Below are 26,191 nucleotides of genomic sequence, written 5' to 3' on the forward strand. Positions count from 1 at the left end.
GGAGGAACTCGGTGTTCGCTCTGCGATCAAAACTCGGCTCTCGATCAATGTGAGAAACAGCGAGGGGAAACACAGGGGCGAGGTTGTAAACAGGTGGTTCAGGGGCGTAATATAGTTTCTATCAGAATACATCAGCACACGAGTTTTACAGGATTTCTGACCTGATCGTTCTCTACAAAACAAAATATTTATTAACCTCCAACTCACTATAGAACAAGCCATGCTGCTCGTGTTGCCAGATCCACTCAGATTCATTTATTTTTCTCTGTTTTCTACATCAGCGCACAAACTTTGATCTCTCGCTACTTGTTGATGTGCATGTTTGGACGTGGTATCATTAAACCTTTCATCACTTCTCACGTTTGTTTTCGTGATAAAACGTAGTTTTGGAGAGCAGAGAAGCTCGCCTGTGATTCCAGCTGGTGATAGATGGTGTAGTGTGAAACCCCCCCTATCACCTGTGAGTCGTGTAGTGTGAACATTACAGCGACCCGGCAAATCAGAGTGTCGTGTAGTGTAAACTTGGCATAAGCTGTTCAACAGCCAGGTGTATGTTTACATTACATTTACAATGTTGTAGTGTGTCAGACATATAAAATAATAATAAAAAATGAATGTTACTGTTTTCTGTTTTGGATTAATTATTTATGTAAACAAAATACACAAATATTTTTAATAATGAGTAGGGCTGCAACTATCGATTATTTTTGTAATCGAGTATTCTATCGATTATTCCAGCGATTAATCGAGTAATCGGATAAGAAATACTTTTGCTTTAACAAAGAGCAAAAACAAATACATATTAGATTAAATAAGACATGTTTCTTAAACCAAACTGTACATTTGTATTCCTTGCATACAGGACAGTTTAACATTTTTTAAATGCAAAAATAAATAAATCAAAAATAAATCAATTTACTTTTAAAATGAACATAAGCCTGTAATTTGTGCAACTTTCAAAACTCAAAGTTTCAGCTACAGCTCACGCAGAACATAAAGCTTTAATATTTTGTTGGGAGGTTTTGTGGTGTTTGTAGGGGGATAAAAATCTGTCAGGATTGTGTCTCTAGATGAGGTAGATCTGGTGTGTGTGTGTGTGTGTGTGTGTGTGTGTGTGTTTGCCTAAATCTTCATAAAAGCCTGTGGTGGTTGAAACGAAGTAAAGTCAGTAAACATGAGTAAAGTAAACACAACGCTCTGATGGTGTGGATGTTATACTGAGTTTTAGTTTTATCAGCTTAAAATGATCTCAAACTTTCTGTGGTTTTCTCTGTCCAGTCTCCTCCTGTTCGCTATTTTCTCTCTATATTTTGCAGTCCGCGCTATCAAATCTCGGCTGCGTCCTAAACCGATACGTTCAGTTCGCAGGAGCGGCGAACGTGTCCAAATACGTAGTGTTCATTAAACTGTCCGCAAAAAGAACCCGGATCAAGTCCTGTTAAGTTCTGTTTATGTTTAAGATATTTGGGACGCAGCCCTCAGATTCTTCACGTCACCTGCACACAGCGTTAAACACGCTGCGCAAAAGTGAAAGTCGTCCGTGTAAAACACCGTGAGCTGTATATGGTTGTGCGGATTAAACGATTCCTCGATGCAAAAAATTTGAATCGATGATTTTTAGTAATCGATTTACTCGAGTTACTCGAGGAATCGTTTCAGCCCTAATAATGAGTGTTCTTTAAACAATTATCACATTCGTTCTCTGAACATCTGTACATATTTAAACAAAACCTGTTAATGTAACTCAAATATGCCTAACTGTGTTGAATCGAAATCGAATCGAATCGGAAATCGAATCGAATCGGGACCTTGTGAATCGAATCGAATCGATCCAGGAAATTAGTGGCGATACCCAGCCCTACTGATTACTGTAGGCTAGACTTCGATTTGGCTACCATAGCACTGTCTTTGATTTACGATATTTTCATCTTATGATGGGGCTATTAGAACAGAACCCCATCATAAGTCTAAACGCACCTGTATATGACCATGGTACTGCTTTGTACAGGTATGAGTGTTATAGGTACAACAATGTACTAAAACGTCAGTGCTGGGAAGAAAATAGTCCTTTGAGCAAAAAGGACAACAGTATCCTCTGTTTAAAAAATGCCCAATAATAAAAGGCTAGCGGAGCGTTATTGCTATATTTGCTACCACAGAAATACCAATAAATTACTGAAAACAGTCTATAAATAGCTACAAAGAGGACACACACCCATAGACGTCAACAGTATAGACCAGCAGAATTGGCCTGTGGATAAATATGTAGGGAGTTCCCCCAAGAAAAGATTGCAACGACATTTCAGTCAGGGCCAGTGAGGCCAACCATAAGATAAGAAAAGGTTAATAAAGATTATTATAAGTGTAACAAATATTAAAAAAACAGATATCCTGCAGCATCTAGTACCAGTACAACACACACTACCATATTATTATAAGTGGTACAGTTCTGGGTCCATAATGTTGCTGGTCTGGAACCAGCAAACCTGTGACACAAGCAGCTGATGGGCAGGGAAGATAGTCCTAGCGTAACCATAGTAACATTACCCGCCTTTCCTCTTTTTATCACCAGCTCTTTGTTGTTGTAAAAGAGGTGTGTATAAAACCGTCTACTGTAAATTGTACGTAGCTGTGTGTGAGTTTATGTCCTGTTATTGAATAAATATGTTTAAATATGTGGAACAGTGACCCTGGTTCACCTAGAACAAGGGTAATTAGCTCCTAAATGTCCGAGAGCTGTATCTGATTCAACTAAAATAAAAAGCAAAGATGAAGAACTGCAGCAGGTTTATAGATGAGCCAGAAAGGAGGCGGAGACTAAACAGGAAGTGTCCTAAACAAGGCCAAACTAATTTGAATTTTTGCCTCCTCACAATTAGCAAAACAAATACCATCTCAGCTGCCATTTCAGCTCTCCAAAGTCTTTCTAATGTTTGTGGCAGGAATTATTTAACTGAGACAACCAAGACCAAAACTGGACCAGCGTGGACAATCTAGATGTTCTGAGATATAAGTAATGGGTTTAGAGGCTAAAAACAGCCCATGCTCCAGAATCCGCCACTTTAATGACCGTATGGACGATAAAAAGCATGAACAGAGGTTTTAAGCAATGGCAATTTTAAACTCACTTGACTGTGAACAGCGTCAGCCAGCCTCTAATTCATAGCAGAGCAGGTTTAAATGGTTCCTGGATCCAATTCCTCAATTTAACCAGAGCTCCTGAAGGAAACCCACACAGACACGGGGAGAGCATGCAGACTCCACACAGAAAGGAGCCTGATCGCTACGTCTGGGATTCAAACCCAGGACCTTCTGGCTGTAAGATGACAGTGCTATTAACCGAGCGATCATGCCACCCTGTACCATATTACAGTAAACGACTGTCAGACGAGACCCAAGTGCTCAGTGAGTCTGAAGACCTCCCTGTTCATACCAACAACCAAGTGGCATCAAACGCAAACTACACACACACACACACACACACACACACACACTCTGTACACACTACACACACACTTACACCAAACTCTACATACTCTCTACTCTACATACACACTCTCTATTCTACATACACACACTGTACACACTACACACACACTTACTCCATACTGTACATACACACTCTGTACACACTCCATACTGTACATACACACTCTGTACACACTCCATACTGTACATACACACTCTGTACACACTCCATACTGTACATACTCTGTACACACTCCATACTGTACATACACACTCTGTACACACTCCAAACTGTACATACACACTCCATACTGTACATACACACTCTGTACACACTCCATACTGTACATACACACTCCATACTGTACATACACACTCTGTACACACTCCATACTGTACATACACACTCCATACTGTACATACACACTCCATACTGTACATACACACTCTGTACACACTCCATACTGTACATACACACTCCATACTGTACATACACACTCTGTACACACTCCATACTGTACATACACACTCCATACTGTACATACACACTCCATACTGTACATACACACTCTGTACACACTCCATACTGTACATACACACTCCATACTGTACATACACACTCTGTACACACTCCATACTGTACATACACACTCCATACTGTACATACACAATCCATACTGTACATACACACTCTGTACACACTCCATACTGTACATACACACTCCATACTGTACATACACACTCCATACTGTACATACACACTCTGTACACACTCCATACTGTACATACACACTCCATACTGTACATACACACTCTGTACACACTCCATACTGTACATACACAATCCATACTGTACATACACACTCTGTACACACTCCATACTGTACATACACACTCCATACTGTACATACACACTCCATACTGTACATACACACTCTGTACACACTCCATACTGTACATACACAATCCATACTGTACATACACACTCTGTACACAATCCATACTGTACATACACAATCCATACTGTACATACACACTCTGTACACACTCCATACTGTACATACACACTCCATACTGTACATACACACTCTGTACACACTCCATACTGTACATACACACTCCATACTGTACATACACACTCTGTACACACTCCATACTGTACATACACACTCTGTACACACTCCATACTGTACATACACACTCCATACTGTACATACACACTCTGTACACACTCCATACTGTACATACACACTCCATACTGTACATACACACTCTGTACACACTCCATACTGTACATACACACTCTGTACACACTCCATACTGTACATACACACTCCATACTGTACATACACACTCTGTACACACTCCATACTGTACATACACACTCTGTACACACTCCATACTGTACATGCACACTCCATACTGTACATACACACTCCATACTGTACATACACACTCTGTACACACTCCATACTGTACATACACACTCCATACTGTACATACACACTCTGTACACACTCCATACTGTACATACACACTCTGTACACACTACATACTGTACATACACACTCTGTACACACTCCATACTGTACATACACACTCCATACTGTACATACACACTCTGTACACACTCCATACTGTACATACACACTCTGTACACACTCCATACTGTACATACACACTCCATACTGTACATACACACTCTGTACACACACTACACACACTTACACCATACATACACACTCTATACACACTCCAAAATCTATATACACACTCTGTGCACACACACTTACTCCAAACAAACACACTGTACACACTCTATACTCTACATACACACTCAGTACACACTCTATACTCTGCATATACACTCTATATACACTCAATACTGCACATACTGGCTGTACACACTCCATACTCTACATACACACACTGTACACACTCCATGGTACATACAGACTCTCTACACACTCCATACTGCATACATACTCCGTACTCTACATATACACTCTGTACACACTCCATACTACACACACATACTCCATACTCTAAATACACACTCCATACAGACTTGTTACACACTCCATACTCTAAATACACACTCCATACTCTAAATACACACTCCATACAGACTTGTTACACACTCCATACTCTAAATACACACTCCATACAGACTTGATACACACTCCATACTCTAAATACACACTCCATACAGACTTGATACACACTCCATACTCTAAATACACACTCCATACTCTAAATACACACTCCATACTCTAAATACACACTCCATACAGACTTGTTACACACTCCATACTCTAAATACACACTCCATACAGACTTGTTACACACTCCATACTCTAAATACACACTCCATACAGACTTGATACACACTCCATACTCTAAATACACACTCCATACTCTAAATACACACTCCATACTCTAAATACACACTCCATACAGACTTGTTACACACTCCATACTCTAAATACACACTCCATACAGACTTGTTACACACTCCATACTCTAAATACACACTCCATACTCTAAATACACACTCCATACAGACTTGTTACACACTCCATACTCTAAATACACACTCCATACTCTAAATACACACTCCATACAGACTTGTTACACACTCCATACTCTAAATACACACTCCATACAGACTTGTTACACACTCCATACTCTAAATACACACTCCATACAGACTTGTTACACACTCCATACTCTAAATACACACTCCATACAGACTTGTTACACACTCCATACCCTAAATACACACTCCATACTCTAAATACACACTCCATACTCTAAATACACACTCCATACAGACTTGTTACACACTCCATACTCTAAATACACACTCCATACTCTAAATACACACTCCATACAGACTTGTTACACACTCCATACTCTAAAAACACACTCCATACAGACTTGTTACACACTCCATACTCTAAATACACACTCCATACTCTAAATACACACTCCATACAGACTTGTTACACACTCCATACTCTAAATACACACTCCATACAGACTTGTTACACACTCCATACTCTAAATACACACTCCATACAGACTTGTTACACACTCCATACTCTAAATACACACTCCATACTCTAAATACACACTCCCTACTCTAAATACACACTCCATACTCTAAATACACACTCCATACAGACTTGTTACACACTCCATACTCTAAATACACACTCCATACAGACTTGTTACACACTCCATACTCTAAATACACACTCCCTACTCTAAATACACACTCCCTACTCTAAATACACACTCCATACTCTAAATACACACTCCATACAGACTTGTTACACACTCCATACTCTAAATACACACTCCCTACTCTAAATACACACTCCCTACTCTAAATACACACTCCCTACTCTAAATACACACGCCCTACTCTAAATACACACTCCATACTCTAAATACACACTCCATACAGACTTGTTACACACTCCATACTCTAAATACACACTCCATACAGACTTGTTACACACTCCATACTCTAAATACACACTCCATACAGACTTGTTACACACTCCATACCCTAAATACACACTCCATACTCTAAATACACACTCCATACAGACTTGTTACACACTCCATACTCTAAAAACACACTCCATACAGACTTGTTACACACTCCATACTCTAAATACACACTCCATACTCTAAATACACACTCCATACTCTAAATACACACTCCATACTCTAAATACACACTCCATACAGACTTGTTACACACTCCATACTCTAAATACACACTCCATACAGACTTGTTACACACTCCATACTCTAAATACACACTCCATACAGACTTGTTACACACTCCATACTCTAAATACACACTCCCTACTCTAAATACACACTCCCTACTCTAAATACACACTCCATACAGACTTGTTACACACTCCATACTCTAAATACACACTCCCTACTCTAAATACACACTCCCTACTCTAAATACACACTCCATACTCTAAATACACACTCCATACAGACTTGTTACACACTCCATACTCTAAATACACACTCCCTACTCTAAATACACACTCCCTACTCTAAATACACACTCCATACTCTAAATACACACTCCATACAGACTTGTTACACACTCCATACTCTAAATACACACTCCATACAGACTTGTTACACACTCCATACTCTAAATACACACTCATACTCTAAATACACACTCCATACTCTAAATACACACTCCATACTCTAAATACACACTCCATACAGACTTGTTACACACTCCATACTCTAAATACACACTCCATACTCTAAATACACACTCCATACTCTAAATACAAACTCCATACAGACTTGTTACACACTCCATACTCTAAATACACACTCCATACAGACTTGTTACACACTCCATACTCTAAATACACACTCCATACTCTAAATACACACTCCATACAGACTTGTTACACACTCCATACTCTAAATACACACTCCATACTCTAAATACAAACTCCATACAGACTTGTTACACACTCCATACTCTAAATACACACTCCATACTCTAAATACACACTCCCTACTCTAAATACACACTCCATACTCTAAATACACACTCCATACAGACTTGTTACACACTCCATACTCTAAATACACACTCCATACAGACTTGTTACACACTCCATACTCTAAATACACACTCATACTCTAAATACACACTCCATACTCTAAATACACACTCCATACTCTAAATACACACTCCATACAGACTTGTTACACACTCCATACTCTAAATACACACTCCATACTCTAAATACACACTCCATACTCTAAATACAAACTCCATACAGACTTGTTACACACTCCATACTCTAAATACACACTCCATACAGACTTGTTACACACTCCATACTCTAAATACACACTCCATACTCTAAATACACACTCCATACAGACTTGTTACACACTCCATACTCTAAATACACACTCCATACTCTAAATACACACTCCATACAGACTTGTTACACACTCCATACTCTAAATACACACTCCATACTCTAAATACACACTCCATACAGACTTGTTACACACTCCATACTCTAAATACACACTCCATAACAAGTCTCTACACACTCCATACTCTACATACAGACTCATCACACACTGTACACACTAAACACAGACTTATCTCACACTGAACACACTCACCGGAGCTCTCGGGACCCAGGCTGGACACTGATGTCTGACCCATGTCCGAGTCTTTCCGCTGTACCGGATCGTTAAGTGAACCCAGCGCGAGCTTCCATCGCTACTTTTTCTTCTTCATTCTGACCTGAAGTTTGTCCAGGGTTCAGTTAACTCAGACTGGAGCACAAAGCTGCTGCGACTGCTGAGAAAACGACTCGAAACGTCTCAAACCCTTCTCATCGCTTCACGAAGTGTGTGTGTGTAGGGCGGCACTGATCAGACGGAGGAAGCGGTCTGACTCCTCCTCACACACACACTCACACTCACACACACACACACACACACACACACTTCAGCACAGAGAAACCACACCAAGAGTCTTCGGAGCAATATATATATCAGGAAATAAAGTAACTATTTTACATGTTATACCACAGTTTTACTCTTCTGATCCACCAGAACATTCAGCAACTCAACCTGGGTTCTGTACTTCTGTTACTCTGCTGTACTGCAGGGATGGAACATCATCATAAAACAGATCAAATACCACCAAAATCCTCATCTAACATTAGTCTTTAGTGTTTACAACAAGTCCTGTGCTGTGGCCTTTACAGTCCACTGTCATTACTTAAGGCTCTACTATAGATAGATATTAAGACAGACAGATAGACAGACAGACAGACAGACAGACAGATAAGATAGCTTGATAGCTAAATAGATAGACAGGCAGGCAGACAGACAGACAGATAGATAGATAGATAGACAGACAGACAGACAGATAAGATAGCTTGATAGCTAAATAGATAGATAGATAGATAGATAGATAGATAGATAGATAGATAGATAGATAGATAGATAGATAGATAGATAGATAGATAGATAGATAGCTTGATAGATAGATAGATAGATAGATAGATAGATAGATAGATAGATAGATAGATAGATAGATAGATAGATAGACAGATAGACAGATAGATATATAGATAGATAGATAGATAGATAGATAGATAGATAGATAGATAGATAGATAGATAGATAGGTAGATAGATAGATAGCTTGATAGATAGATAGATAGATAGATAGATAGATAGATAGATAGATAGATAGATAGATAGATAGATAGATAGATAGATGGATAGATAGATAGATAGGCAGGCAGACAGACAGACAGATAGATAAGATAGCTTGATAGCTAAATAGATAGACAGGCAGGCAGGCAGGCAGGCAGACAGACAGATAGATAGATAGATAGATAGATAGATAGATAGATAGATAGATAGATAGATAGATAGACAGACAGACAGACAGACAGACAGACAGACAGACAGACAGACAGACAGATAGATGGACAGACGGAGGAACGGACAGACAGATAGATAAACAGATAAATCACTATTGTTTATTATTATTTCTATAGTATAGTATAGAGATTTATATTGCAAAATAAAATATATCAACAATGAAAACAGTGCAGTGAACATTCATACCGAGAATAGAACAGTAATATGTAAGATAATACAGTGCCTTGCAAAAGTATTCAGCCCCCTTGAACTTTTCAACCTTTTGCCACATTTCAGGCTTTAAACATAACGATATGAAATTGTAATTTTTTGTGAAGAATCAACAACAAGTGGGACACAATCGTGAAGTGGAACGAAATTTATTGGATATTTAAAACTTTTTTTAGAAATAAAAAACTGAAAAGTGGGGCGTGCAATATTATTCAGCCCCCTTGCGTTAATACTTTGTAGCGCCACCTTTTGCTGCGATTACAGCTGCAAGTCGCTTGGGGTATGTCTCTATCAGTTTTGCACATCGAGAGACAGATATTTTTGCCCATTCTTCCTTGCAAAACAGTTCGAGCTCAGTGAGGTTGGATGGAGAGCGTTTGTGAACAGCAGTTTTCAGCTCTTTCCACAGATTCTCGATGGGATTCAGGTCTGGACTTTGACTTGGCCATTTTAACACCTGGATAAGTTTATTTGTGAACCATTCCATTGTAGATTTTGCTTTATGTTTTGGATCATTGTCTTGTTGGAAGATAAATCACCGTCCCAGTCTCAGGTCTTTTGCAGACTGCAACAGGTTTTCTTCCAGAATGGTCCTGTATTTGGCTCCATCCATCTTCCCATCAATTTTAACCATCTTCCCTGTCCCTGCTGAAGAAAAGCAGGCCCAAACCATGATGCTGCCACCACCATGTTTGACAGTGGGGATGGTGTGTTCAGGGTGATGAGCTGTGTTGCTTTTATGCCAAACATAACGTTTTGCGTTGTGGCCAAAAAGTTCGATTTTGGTTTCATCTGACCAGAGCACCTTCTTCCACATGCTTGGTGTGTCTCCCAGGTGACTTTTTATAGATATCTTTGAGAAATGGCTTTCTTCTTGCCACTCTTCCATAAAGGCCAGATTTGTGCAGTGTACGACTGATTGTTGTCCTATGGACAGATTCTCCCACCTCAGCTGTAGATCTCTGCAGTTCATTCAGAGTGATCATGGGCCTCTTGGCTGCATCTCTGATCAGTCTTCTCCTTGTTTGAGCTGAAAGTTTAGAGGGACGGCCGGGTCTTGGTAGATTTGCAGTGGTCTGATACTCCCTTCATTTCAATATGATCGCTTGCACAGTGCTCCTTGAGATGTTTAAAGCTTGGGAAATCTTTTTGTATCCAAATCCGGCTTTAAACTTCTCCACAACAGTATCTCGGACCTGCCTGGTGTGTTCCTTGGTCTTCATGATGCTCTCTGCGCTTTAAACAGAACTCTGAGACTATCACAGAGCAGGTGCATTTATACGGAGACTTGATTACACACAGGTGGATTCTATTTATCACCATCAGTCATTTAGGTCAACATTGGATCATTCAGAGATCCTCACTGAACTTCTGGAGTGAGTTTGCTGCACTGAAAGTAAAGGGGCTGAATAATATTGCACGCCCCACTTTTCAGGTTTTTATTTCTAAAAAAAGTTTAAAATATCCAATAAATTTCGTTCCACTTCACAATTGTGTCGCACTTGTTATTGATTCTTCACAAAAAATTACAATTTCATATCTTTATGTTTAAAGCCTGAAATGTGGCAAAAGGTTGAAAAGTTCAAGGGGGCTGAATACTTTTGCAAGGCACTGTATGTGCAAAAAGCATCAAATATAAAGTGACTGTGACAGTGATTTCACTGTCGGAATAAACAACCTCTTGTACATTTTCTTGTAACAGGAGTTTAATGAGTCTGTTGTTGAAGGTACGCCGCTGTCTGACCAGTATTAGAAACTATTGGAGCGCTGGCACGATGGCGCAGTGGGTAGCGCTTTTGCCTCACAGCAAGAAAGGCCTGGGTTCAATTCCCTGGCCGAGCAGCCACGGTCCTTTCTGTGTGGAGTTTAGAATTGAAGCGCCAATCTCTAAGTGTGTTCTTGCATGTTTGAAATCCATATATGCACATATTGGCCTAAAACAATATTACAGTATTACTATTTTATTAAAATCAAAGTGTTCATACTTTAATTTTCACACACTGCACACTTTTTATCATTCTATTTAATCTTCTTCAAATGCTTTAAGTATAGTCACAAAGTACAAAGCAAGAATTAAACGAGCGTCTCTAGAACCCGGTTCATGATGGTACGTCATGAGCTTCACAAATCTGAAGTTTGTAGCAAGCCTGACCTTTAGATTAAAAATATATAACAATATAATAAAGAATAAAGTGTAAATAAGGGGGTGGGTGGTACAGGAAGAATGTAAATAAAATGTACATGGCAGAATGTAGAATAAACATGGCAGTGCTACTACTGGGTTCGATTCAGCGCTGGCATCTAAGTAACGATAGACCGAAAGCCGTGCTGGATTCAGTTCCCCTTTGTCTGAGCGAGCGGGGGGTGTGTGGGAGAGATCCGGTCAGGAAGTCCTGCGGAAACGAGCCTGCTCTAGAGATGGAAAGCATTGTTCTACATGTTCATACTGTGTTTGTCATCCAGCTGCACTCCCAGCGCTCCTGATCGCCTGATCGCCCACTTTACTATCACAACACTGATTCTATGACTGTTTGGGATCCGTGACAGGATGCACGAGCACAATTCCACAGTTTAAATACAAATATTTAACAAATTCATGTGTCGCATTGATTGGGACACCAGCATTTTGCCTTCGTTTGTATGGATTTATGAGTACAAGGTCTTTATCTCTAATGCTCTTAAGACGGAGAGCACTTTACCACATAAGTGACGCCGTACATAATTCACGGCTGTGAAAATCACATCACGGACAGTGAAACAAGCCGTTTCAGTGTAATATGCAATTTGCTCTGAAATTCAGACTTTCAAAGTTTCATGGTTTCATGGTTTGCAGCATTTCATGCAAGTGTCTAGCAATCCTACAGCAATTCAGTTAGCAATCGCTTAGTCAAAATGTCCAAGATGTCAAAGTGTAAAGCAGATAAAAACACGACTCGGGGTAACTGAGTCTGGAAAACTAACAACCGATTCTGTGGACGTGGGAACATGGGCAAGTATTTTCATATTTGAGACAGAACATGAAGCTTCGCACCCTCACTGGATGTTCTAGGTTTATATTCAACTATTAAGGTAGCTGTGCTGTGTATCGTAGCTTCTATTTATTCTATCATTCAGTTTATGAGTGTAATTTAATGACCGTAGTGAAATGTGGCTCGTAGTGAAATGTGGTGAAATTAAGCACATATCCGCTTCCCGTGAATTTAGTAGGGCCCTAATAATAGTTTTTCATTAGAGATAAGGTCAGTGGACTGTTATGGTCATGGCAAATATGCATATACAGTGTATCACAAAAGTGAGTACACCCCTCACATTTCTGCAAATATTTCATTATATCTTTTCATGGGACAACACTATAGACATGAAACTTGGATATAACTTAGAGTAGTCAGTGTACAGCTTGTATAGCAGTGTGGATTTACTGTCTTCTGAAAATAACTCAACACACAGCCATTAATGTCTAAATAGCTGGCAACATAAGTGAGTACACCCCACAGTGAACATGTCCAAATTGTGCCCAAATGTGTCGTTGTCCCTCCCTGGTGTCATGTGTCAAGGTCCCAGGTGTAAATGGGGAGCAGGGCTGTTAAATTTGGTGTTTTGGGTACAATTCTCTCATACTGGCCACTGGATATTCAACATGGCACCTCATGGCAAAAAACTCTCTGAGGATGTGAGAAATAGAATTGTTGCTCTCCACAAAGATGGCCTGGACTATAAGAAGATTGCTAACACCCTGAAACTGAGCTACAGCATGGTGGCCAAGGTCATACAGCGATTTTCCAGGACAGGTTCCACTCGGAACAGGCTTCGCCAGGGTCGACCAAAGAAGTTGAGTCCACGTGTTCGGCGTCATATTCAGAGGTTGGCTTTAAAAACTAGACACATGAGTGCTGCCAGCATTGCTGCAGAGGTTGTAGACGTGGGAGGTCAGCCTGTCAGTGCTCAGACCATACGCCGCACACTGCATCAACTCGGTCTGCATGGTCGTCATCCCAGAAGGAAGCTGACGCACAAGAAAGCCCGCAAACAGTTTGCTGAAGACAAGCAGTCCAAGAACATGGATTACTGGAATGCCCTGTGGTCTGACGAGACCAAGATAAACTTGTTTGGCTCAGATGGTGTCCAGCATGTGTGGCGGCGCCCTGGTGAGAAGTACCAAGACAACTGTATCTTGCCTACAGTCAAGCATGGTGGTGGTAGCATCATGGTCTTGGGCTGCATGAGTGTTGCTGGCACTGGGGAGCTGCAGTTCATTGAGGGAAACATGAATTCCAACATGTACTGTGACATTCTGAAACAGAGCATGATCCCCTCCCTTCGAAAACTGGGCCTCATGGCAGTTTTCCAACAGGATAACGACCCCAAACACAACCTCCAAGATGACAACTGCCTTGCTGAGGAAGCTGAAGGTAAAGGTGATGGACTAAACCCAATTGAGCACCTGTGGCGCATCCTCAAGTGGAAGGTGGAGGAGTTCAAGGTGTCTAACATCCACCAGCTCCGTGATGTCATCATGGAGGAGTGGAAGAGGATTCCAGTAGCAACCTGTGCAGCTCTGGTGAATTCCATGCCCAGGAGGGTTAAGGCAGTGCTGGATAATAATGGTGGTCACACAAAATATTGACACTTTGGGCACAATTTGGACATGTTCACTGTGGGGTGTACTCACTTATGTTGCCAGCCATTTAGACATTAATGGCTGTGTGTTGAGTTATTTTCAGAAGACAGTAAATCTACACTGCTATACAAGCTGTACACTGACTACTCTAAGTTATATCCAAGTTTTATTTCTTTAGTGTCGTCCCATGAAAAGATATAATAAAATATTTGCAGAAATGTGAGGGGTGTACTCACTTTTGTGATACACTGTATATACACTGGTCAGCCATAACATTTAAAGCACCTTCTTGTTTCTACACTCACTGTCCATTTTATCAGCTCCACTTACCATATAGAAGCACTTTGTAGTTCTACAATTACTGACTGTAGTCCATCTGTTTCTCTGAATGCTTTGTTAGCCCCCTTTTATGCTGTTCATTAATGGTCAGGACCCCCACAGGACAACCACAGAGCAGGTATTATTTAGGTGGTGGATCATTCTCAGCACTGCAGTGACACTGACATGGTGGTGGTGTGTTAGTGTTTGTTGTGCTGGTATGAGTGGATCAGACACACTCACTGTCCACTCTATTAGACACTCCTACCTAGTCGGTCCACCTTGTAGATGTAAAGTCAGAGACGATCGCTCATCTATTGCTGCTGTTTGAGTCGGTCATCTTCTAGACCAGAGGTCACTAACAGGCGGACCGCGGTCCGGGTCCGGACCCAGAAGCTGTCCCATACGGACCCGGACCTATAGCCAAAACAGAAAGTTAGGATTTGAAACCTGACGGAGCGCTTCTATTTTAACCGGCGCAGCTTTTGTAGTCTTTACGGTAGCGGTTTAGCGGATGAGAACCAATCACGTGACACCACTCAGCCAATCAAGTCTGTGCATTCCAGCCGGTAAACACTGCGACTCTACAGTGCAGACAGTTGAGAGAGTTAGAGGCGAGTTGCATGTGAAAAGACGGTGGAAAGAAAAAGAAAGATAGCGAACGTAGAAAAAACGAAGGGAGAGATACAGACGACCGTGCCGGAGAAAGTTGAGAAAAAGACGAGTGAGACAGGAGACAAATAGCGCTCTCCAAAAAAGAAACGTGTACAGCAAAAATACAGCATTTAATCCGTGATGGAGAGACTCATTTCTGTTCTTACTTCCCACTGGAGCACAATTTATTTTTATTTTCTCTTAATTTGATAAGAGAAAGGTTTTATAAGGTGGGGCGGTCCGGGTCCTCTCTGTGTGTGCATGTTCTCCCCGTGTCCGCATGGGTTTCCTTCGGTGCTCCGGTTTCCTCCCACAGTACAAAAACATGCAAGTGAGGTGTATTGGAGATACTAAATTGTCCATGACTGTGTTCAATATAACCTTGTGACCTGATGAATCTTGTGTAATGAGTAACTACCGTTCCTGTCATGAATGTAACCAAAGTGTAAAACATGACGTTAAAATCCTAATAAACAAACAGACATTTGATTTGACAGTTATTGATAACATGCAGATGTTGATACAACTACTAGGCTACATTATACTATATTGTATATACAGTGTATCACAAAAGTGAGTACACCCCTCACATTTCTGCAAATATTTTATTATATCTTTTCATGGGACGACACTATAGACATGAAACTTGGATATAATTTAGAGTAGTCAGTGTACAACTTGTATAGCAGTGTAGATTTACTGTCTTCTGAAAATAACTCAACACACAGCCATTAATGTCTAAATGGCTGGCAACATAAGTGAGTACACCCCACAGTGAACATGTCCAAATTGTGCCCAAAGTGTCAATATTTTGTGTGACCACCATTATTATCACTGCCTTAACCCTCCTGGGCATGGAATTCACCAGAGCTGCACAGGTTGCTACTGGAATCCTCTTCCACTCCTCCATGATGACATCACGGAGCTGGTGGATGTTAGACACCTTGAACTCCTCCACCTTCCACTTGAGGATGCGCCACAGGTGCTCAATTGGGTTTAGTCCATCACCTTTACCTTCAGCTTCCTCAGCAAGGCAGTTGTCATCTTGGAGGTTGTGTTTGGGGTCGTTATCCTGTTGGAAAACTGCCATGAGGCCCAGTTTTCGAAGGGAGGGGATCATGCTCTGTTTCAGAATGTCACAGTACATGTTGGAATTCATGTTTCCCTCAATGAACCGCAGCTCCCCAGGGCCAGCAACACTCATGCAGCCCAAGACCATGATGCTACCACCACCATGCTTGACTGTAGGCAAGATACAGTTGTCTTGGTACTTCTCACCAGGGCGCCGCCACACATGCTGGACACCATCTGAGCCAAACAAGTTTATCTTGGTCTCGTCAGACCACAGGGCATTCCAGTAATCCATGTTCTTGGACTGCTTGTCTTCAGCAAACTGTTTGCTGGCTTTCTTGTGCGTCAGCTTCCTTCTGGGATGACGACCATGCAGACCAAGTTGATGCAGTGTGCGGCGTATGGTCTGAGCACTGACAGGCTGACCTCCCACGTCTTCAACCTCTGCAGCAATGCTGGCAGCACTCATGTGTCTATTTTTTAAAGCCAACCTCTGGATATGACGCCAAACACGTGGACTCAACTTCTTTGGTCGACCCTGGCGAAGCCTGTTCCGAGTGGAACCTGTCCTGGAAAACTGCTGTATGACCTTGGCCACCATGCTGTAGCTCAGTTTCAGGGTGTTAGCAATCTTCTTAAAGCCCAGGCCATCTTTGTGGAGAGCAACAATTCTATTTCTCACATCCTCAGAGAGTTCTTAGCCATGAGGTGCCATGTTGAATATCCAGTGGCCAGTATGAGAGAATTGTACCCAAAACACCAAATTTAACAGCCCTGCTCCCCATTTACACCTGGGATTTTGACACATGACACCAGGGAGGGACAACGACACATTTGGGCACAATTTGGACATGTTCACTGTGGGGTGTACTCACTTATGTTGCCAGCCATTTAGACATTAATGGCTGTGTGTTGAGTTATTTTCAGAAGACAGTAAATCTACACTGCTATACAAGCTGTACACTGACTACTCTAAGTTATATCCAAGTTTCATGTCTATAGTGTTGTCCCATGAAAAGATATAATGAAATATTTGCAGAAATGTGAGGGGTGTACTCACTTTTGTGATACACTGTATGTTATAGTGGTTAAGGTACTGGACTAATAAACAGAAGGTTGCCGGTTCAAGCCCCGCCACCACCAAGTTGCCACTGTTGGGTCCCTGAGCAAGGCCCTTAACCCTCAATTGCTCATTGTGTTCCGCTCATTGTGTAAGTCACTTTGGATAAAAGCGTCTGCTAAATGCTGAAAATGTAAATGTAAATATCAATATATTTACATTATATATATATATATATATATATATAGTTAAACATTCCGGACCTTTGCTTCAAGAAATTTTCTCTAACTGGACCCCTTTAAATTTTAGTTGAATACCCCTGTTCTAGACCCTTATCAGTGGACACAGGACGCTGCCCACGGGGCGCTCTTGGCTGGATATTTATTTGGTTGGGGGACTATTTTCAGTCCAGCAGTGACAGTGAGGTGTTTAAAAACTCCAGCAGTGCTGCTGTGTCTGATCCACTCATACCAGCACAACACACACTAACACACCACCACCATGTCAGTGTCACTGCAGTGCTGAGAATGATCCACCACCTAAATAATACCTGCTCAGGGTGAAAGAGGGCTAACAAAGTATGTAGAGAAACGGATGGACTACAGTCAGTAATTGTAGAACTACAAAGTGCTTCTATATGGTAAGTGGAGCTGATAAAATGGACAGTGAGTGTAGAAACAAGGAGGTGGTTTTAATGTTATGGCTGATCAGTGTACACATCTACACATGAGCCTGGACAAAATTTTCTGATTGATAACCCAGAGCTCTACCCACTAGGCTGTCAGTGTTTATCTGGTGGAAGCATTATGTCCAGTAATTGCCCTAAATGATTGTATAACAGTCTACAAATATGAGGCGATTCTACAGCAGCAGGTTTCACTCTGCAATGCAAACACAGACTGTAAAGTAAATTCTGCTCGATTTATTTATAAAAAGCTGGAAAGATTTAACCACAAACTATACAGGACTTAAATGAGAGCGTTTTCTGAAGGATTAAGCTGTTCTGGAGGCAAAACTGGCCCCTCTTCACATTAGGTCCTTTATATTAATCTATTTTCATGAGTTTTCATTATTTTGACCACCCCATGTAAGTGGTTTGGACACAAGCTTAGCTATTAAAGGACGTCACTGTGGTTCGTCACAGTCTGGATTGTATTTAGCGTTCAGCTCCCCCGACATCAGCCGCCGGTTGCTTTTACGGCTAGAAAATGACGGCATGTGAAACTGATAGCGTGCACAGCCTGCTTCTGATCACAAAACAGTGGCCAAGAGAGACACCGGAACACCACATAGTGTCCTCACCATACTGTCCAAATATTTACATTAGGAGCAAAGCAATATTCTAACTCAATATCAACGCGGCCTTGACAAACAATGATAAACCTGCTTCAATACTCAGTGTGTGCACTTGTGTTACAGTACAATAAATAATACACCGTAAACATTCATTTACTGTCTGTTTTACCACCGCTTTATCCTGGTCAGGGTCACAGTGGGTCTGATTCATTAGACAAAAGGCAGGAAACACTCCGGACAGGTCGACAGTTCATCACAAGGCAAACACACACACACACACACACACTAGGGTAATTTTCGTAGCTCCAATTGGCCACATTGAATGTTTTTGGACTTGTGAGAGGAAACCAGAGATCCCGAAACACACAAACACAGAGAGAACATGCAAACTCCACTCAGAAAGAACACTGGGATTCGGACCCAGGCCCTTCTTGCTGTGAAGCGACAGCACCCGCCGCTGCATCCCCCATTATAATCAACATTAGAATACATTATAATCATATACAGTGTATCACAAAAGTGAGTACACCCCTCACATTTCTGCAAATATTTTATTATATCTTTTCATGGGACAACACTATAGACATGAAACTTGGATATAACTTAGAGTAGTCAGTGTACAGCTTGTATAGCAGTGTAGATTTACTGTCTTCTGAAAATAACTCAACACACAGCCATTAATGTCTAAATAAGTGAGTACACCCCACAGTGAACATGTCCAAATTGTGCCCAAAGTGTCAATATTTTGTGTGACCACCATTATTATCCAGCACTGCCTTAACCCTCCTGGGCATGGAATTCACCAGAGCTGCACAGGTTGCTACTGGAATCCTCTTCCACTCCTCCATGATGACATCACAGAGCTGGTGGATGTTAGACACCTTGAACTCCTCCACCTTCCACTTGAGGATGCGCCACAGGTGCTCAATTGGGTTTAGTCCATCACCTTTACCTTCAGCTTCCTCAGCAAGGCAGTTGTCATCTTGGAGGTTGTGTTTGGGGTCGTTATCCTGTTGGAAAACTGCCATGAGGCCCAGTTTTCGAAGGGAGGGGATCATGCTCTGTTTCAGAATGTCACAGTACATGTTGGAATTCATGTTTCCCTCAATGAACTGCAGCTCCCCAGTGCCAGCAACACTCATGCAGCCCAAGACCATGATGCTACCACCACCATGCTTGACTGTAGGCAAGATACAGTTGTCTTGGTACTTCTCACCAGGGCGCCGCCACACATGCTGGACACCATCTGAGCCAAACAAGTTTATCTTGGTCTCGTCAGACCACAGGGCATTCCAGTAATCCATGTTCTTGGACTGCTTGTCTTCAGCAAACTGTTTGCGGGCTTTCTTGTACGTCAGCTTCCTTCTGGGATGACGACCATGCAGACCGAGTTGATGCAGTGTGCGGCGTATGGTCTGAGCACTGACAGGCTGACCTCCCACGTCTTCAACCTCTGCAGCAATGCTGGCAGCACTCATGTGTCTATTTTTTAAAGCCAACCTCTGGATATGACGCCGAACACGTGGACTCAACTTCTTTGGTCGACCCTGGCGAAGCCTGTTCCGAGTGGAACCTGTCCTGGAAAACCGCTGTATGACCTTGGCCACCATGCTGTAGCTCAGTTTCAGGGTGTTAGCAATCTTCTTATAGCCCAGGCCATCTTTGTGGAGAGCAACAATTCTATTTCTCACATCCTCAGAGAGTTCTTTGCCATGAGGTGCCATGTTGAATATCCAGTGGCCAGTATGAGAGAATTGTACCCAAAACACCAAATTTAACAGCCCTGCTCCCCATTTACACCTGGGACCTTGACACATGACACCAGGGAGGGACAACGACACATTTGGGCACAATTTGGACATGTTCACTGTGGGGTGTACTCACTTATGTTGCAGCTATTTAGACATTAATGGCTGTGTGTTGAGTTATTTTCAGAAGACAGTAAATCTACACTGCTATACAAGTTGTACACTGACTACTCTAAGTTATATCCAAGTTTCATGTCTATAGTGTTGTCCCATGAAAAGATATAATGAAATATTTGCAGAAATGTGAGGGGTGTACTCACTTTTGTGATACACTGTATATTATCAGCTCCACTTACCATATAGAAGCACTTTGTAGTTTTACAATTACTATTTGTAGTCCATCTATTTTTCTACATACATTTTTAGCCTGCTTTCACCCTGTTCTTCAATGGTCAGGACCCCCACAGGACCACCACAGAGCAGGTATTATTTAGGTGGTGGATCATTCTCAGCACTGCAGTGACACTGACATGATGGTGTTGTGTTAGTGTGTGTTGTGCTGGTATGAGGGGATCAGACACAGCAGCGCGACTGGAGTTTTTAAACACCGTGTCCACTCACTGTCCACTCTATTAGACACTCCTACCTAGTCGGTCCACCTTGTAGATGTAAAGTCAGAGACGATCGCTCATCTACTGCTGCTGTTTGAGTCGGTCATCTTCTAGACCTTCATCAGTGGTCACAGGACGCTGCCCACGGGGCGCTGTTGGCTGGATATATTTTAGGTTGGTGGACTATTCTCAGTCCAGCAGTGACAGTGAGGTGTTTAAAAACTCCAGCAGCGCTGCTGTGTCTGATCCACTCATACCAGCACAACACACACTAACACACCACCACATGTCAGTGTCACTGCAGTGATGAGAATGATCCACCACCTAAATAATACCTGCTCTGTGGGGGTCCTGTGGGGGTGTATATATATATATATTGTAACTTGTGTAACTACCTGACATTAAAACATGATGTTAAAATCCTAATAAATAAATAAATAAACTGTACTGTACGTGTGTATATGTGACAAATAAAGGCGCTCCACTTCTTAGTTGTTGGGAATATGCTGGAATAGAGCACAGTCTGTGTTTGATGCCCACCAGAGTGCTGACTCACAGCATCCTATAATGTTTTCTTGTTAGTGATGGTTTAATGTGGGCGTCTCGGTGAGTCACTGAGGTACCAACCTCCTCCTCATCCTCCTCAGACTGTCAAACGCTCCCAGAAAACAGCGCCATCTCCTGGTCAAGTGTTCACTGTCTGATGACCTTTAAACAGATAGTCCAGGCGGGGGAGGAGAGACTGGATGTGTGTGAGGCTGGTAGCTCATAAGTAAACGCTCAGAAAAAGCAGAGAACATACCAAACTCTTCCAATGGCACCACACGTACACAGATCATAAGCTTGTTGGACAAATGGTATTAAAGTAGAGTGATCTGTATGTGATCTTTTCATCTATAACAACAGACACTCTTTAGAGAAGGCTTCTCACAAAACTTTGAAGTAGGTCTGTGGGAATTTGTGCCCATTCAGTCAAAAGTGGATTATTTTGTCTAATGACACAACCTTGTTTGAAGGAAGTATTGGTAGAAAAATAGAAGGTTGTTTTTTGTAGCACCACCACCTACAAAACCTGGGTGCTGAGAAGAGCCCTCTCCAGTAATTTAACAGTATGCTTGGGTCTTGTTTTGGGTTGGCTGGCTAAGGCACACTGATTTGTGGTTGGTTCTTGTACATTATTTATTATATTATATTACTCACTCACTCACTTTCTTAACCGCTTATCCAGTTAGGGTCGCGGGGGGATGGGGGTGCTGGAGCCTATCCCAGCTTTTCAATGGGCACAAGGCACACAGTAACACCCTGGACGGGGTGCCAGTCCATCGCATGGCAGACACACAGACACAGCAATTCAGTGTCTCCAATTAACCTGACTGCATGTCTTTGGACTGTGGGAGGAAATCGAAGCACCCGAAGGAAACCCACACAGACACGGGGAGAACATGCAAACTCCACACAAAAAGGACCCTGGACCTTCTTGCTGTGATACACTGTCTATGCACCTTATATAAACATACTTCCTAACAACCTACATATATATTAAACACCTTATCAACCATTTATAAACACTACACACGCTGCCATACTGAACACAACTAGCACACTGTCACTTTACCAATCTGCTGCTTAGTTTTGCTGCCACACTTTTTGCATTTATGCACTTTAGACAACATAAGCTGCTGCAGTTTTTGTGCAATGGGGCGGCACAGTGGCTAAGTGGGTAGCACTGTCGCCTCACAGCAAGAAGGTCCGGGTCCTTTCTGTGTGGAGTTTGCATGTTCTCATTGTGTCTGAGTGGGTTTCCTCCTGGTGCTCCGGTTTCCCCCCACAGTCCAAAGACGTGCAAGTGAGGTGAATTGGAGATACAAAATTGTGCATGACTGTGTTTGATATAACCTTGTGATTGATGAATCTTGTGTAATGAGTAACTACCGTTCCTGTCATGAATGTAACCAAAGTGTAAAACATGACGTTAAAATCCTAATAAACAAACAAACAATTTTGTGCAATACTTTAAAATGTAAATACTTTTTATTTGTACATTTTTAGTTTCTTAGTTTATTCTATTTTTATACTTATCATACTCTATTCTTATTTTATTCATGTCACACACACCGAGGCCTGGGTAACTGTATTTCTTTCTATCAAGTACGGGGTTGAATGACTATAAAGCCGAGTCTGAGTCTGAGCGAGGCCTTAGAGTTTCTCACAACTGCTGAAATTACGCCCTCTGCTGGATGGTTGATGCAAGGTTGATGGAGGATGATGGTTATCAGTGCTTTCTGTGCATGATGCGGATCTCTAGATGATGTGTGCAGGTGTATAGAAGCTATCGTTAATGTAATTGTGTCTGAGGAGCCGTGTGTTAGTTACAACCCTCCTCGGTCAGGAGGCAAAATGTGATCGAGTACGAATACAACTACATTGGGAGAAAAATGCATTAAAAAGCTAATGAATCATTCAGGTACTTCATATAGTTGGAAGACAAAGTAAAAGTAAGTGAACCCCTCTGAGTTACCTGGAATACTAATAAAATGTGTCTGTTTTATAAGTCACAATTACAGACAAATTTGATCTAACTAAACTAATAACACCCAGTAGTTGAACTGTTCATGTCTTAACAAGCACGGAATATGAAGTGAACCTCCGTGTTAATGACTTCTCCAAGAAGCTAATTGGGAAAAGATGTTTTAATTAAGAAAATGAGGTTGGAAGGTGCTTTGCTCTTCAATTAAAAGCACAGAAAGCCGAGTTACTGACTAAACTGTTTGTTAACTTTGTTAGCCTCCTTTCATGCTGTTCTTCAATGGTCAGGACCACCACAGAGACACCTCACTGTCACTGCTGGACTGAGAATAGTTCACCAACCAAAATATATCCAGCCAACAGCGCCCCGTGGAGGTCTAGAAGATGACCGACTCAAACAGCAGCAATAGATGAGCGATCGTCTCTGACTTTACATCTACAAGGTGGACCGACTAGGTAGGAGTGTCTAATAGAGTGGACAGTGAGTGGACACAGTGTTTAAAAACTCCAGCAGCGCTGCTGTGTCTGATCCACTCATACCAGCACAACACACACTAACACACCACCACCATGTCAGTGTCACTGCAGTGCTGAGAATCATCCACCACCTAAATAATACCTGCTCTGTGGTGGTCCTGACCATTGAAGCACAGCATGAAAGGGGGCTAACAAAGCATGTAGAGAGACAGATGGACTACAGTCAGTAATTGTAGAACAAGGAGGTGGTTTTAATGTTATGGATGATCTGTGTATATACATTGCAGCTTTATGTTCTATAGACAGGCAACACCAAAACCAGCAAAACCTTGGAGGGTGCATCAGGGGTTGGTGCTGCTTTGCTGCCTTCAGGTCCTGGACGCCTTGTGATCATTGAGAAAAAAAATTAAATTCTAAGGTGTATGAAAACATTGTACAGGAGAATGTGAAGCCAGCAGTCCATGACCTCAAGCTGAAGAAATACTAAATAAAACAACTAAAGAACAGATAAAAAAAGAAGAACGTTTGGATTCTGACCTAAAAGCCTATGGAAGTTCTGTGGTGTGACCAGAAGAGGGCTGAGTAAACAAGGTATGTCAGAAATACTGACGAACTGAAACACTAAAACTGAAAATCACTCCCGAGGTTTTGCACATCTAATACTGCCAAATAAATGTGGTACATAGAGGAGACAAACCATTATTTAAAATAAAAAAGTCATTGGTCATTCACTGTGTCATTGTGTCACTCAAGCGAGAGAGAACAGTAAACAAAAAATACAGTTTGATCATTTAAACATAACCTAAAAATAAAATCTGCTTCTCTTTTCTTTGTTGCAGTGTTAGCCTGGTGATTAAGGTACTGGACTAGTAATCAGAAGGTTGCCAGTTCAAGCCCCATGTTGCTGCCAAATGGCTACTGATGCGCCCCAGAGCAAGGCCCTTAACAGGACAAACTGTAAATAATCAATACAATGGTACCTTGTAACCTGACGTCCCTTAAACTCGAAATCTTTGATACTCGACGCCCTTCATGGAGAAATGTGTACCCTTAAACTCAACGTGTTCAGTCTAGAGTGGTGCATTTGTGTGGAATAAGCGTCAGATCCAGTGTCAGAATCAGCTTCTCCCAGAGTCTAAAACACTTATCGTTAAAAAAAAAAGCTTAACGTGGTTTAATGTATTTTTTTGTCACTTCTCATGTAAACGCACCCTTACTGAACGTGCTAAAGAATACAGAAGTCCAAGATCAAGCATCTCCACGATTAAGCAGCATAATGAAACAATAAAGAAGTAAAATGCAGCTTTTATTGTATTTTTAACTTTTTCTTTTATTGTATTTCAGTGTTTTTATAATATATTTGTGTTATTTTTTGTGTATAAGGGTCAAAAACAACCTCATTATTTTACATTAGATCATGGAACGTATTAACAGGTTTCCCAAACATCCTTAAGGGGAAAAATAGCTTGAAACTCAACGTCTTTAAAACTCAACGCCACTCCCAGAACCAACTGACGTCGAGTTTCAAGGTACCGTTGTAATTGTAAGTCTCTTTGGATAAAAGTGTCTCTTAAATGCTACAAATGTAATCGGAAGGTTTTAATAATTATAAAATGAATAAATCCTTGATAAATCTGACCTATAAT

At 41.4% G+C, this 26,191-nt stretch overlaps 1 protein-coding gene across 3 annotated transcripts in view; it reads right to left on the reverse strand.

Annotated features, from left to right (window-relative positions):
• phactr2 (phosphatase and actin regulator 2) overlaps positions 1–8,889 on the reverse strand; it is a 52,657-nt gene extending 43,768 nt beyond the window's left edge. For all 3 annotated transcript variants that reach the window (XM_062996258.1, XM_062996257.1, XM_062996256.1), the window contains exon 1: positions 8,677–8,889. In XM_062996258.1, coding sequence (XP_062852328.1) covers positions 8,677–8,719 — 43 coding nt within the window. In that variant the 5' untranslated portion in view covers positions 8,720–8,889. The remainder of the gene's footprint in view (positions 1–8,676) is intronic.
• Positions 8,890–26,191: the final 17,302 nt, after the last annotated feature.

This window comes from Trichomycterus rosablanca, chromosome 5 (assembly GCF_030014385.1).
Source record: "Trichomycterus rosablanca isolate fTriRos1 chromosome 5, fTriRos1.hap1, whole genome shotgun sequence".
Taxonomy (NCBI): domain Eukaryota; kingdom Metazoa; phylum Chordata; class Actinopteri; order Siluriformes; family Trichomycteridae; genus Trichomycterus; species Trichomycterus rosablanca.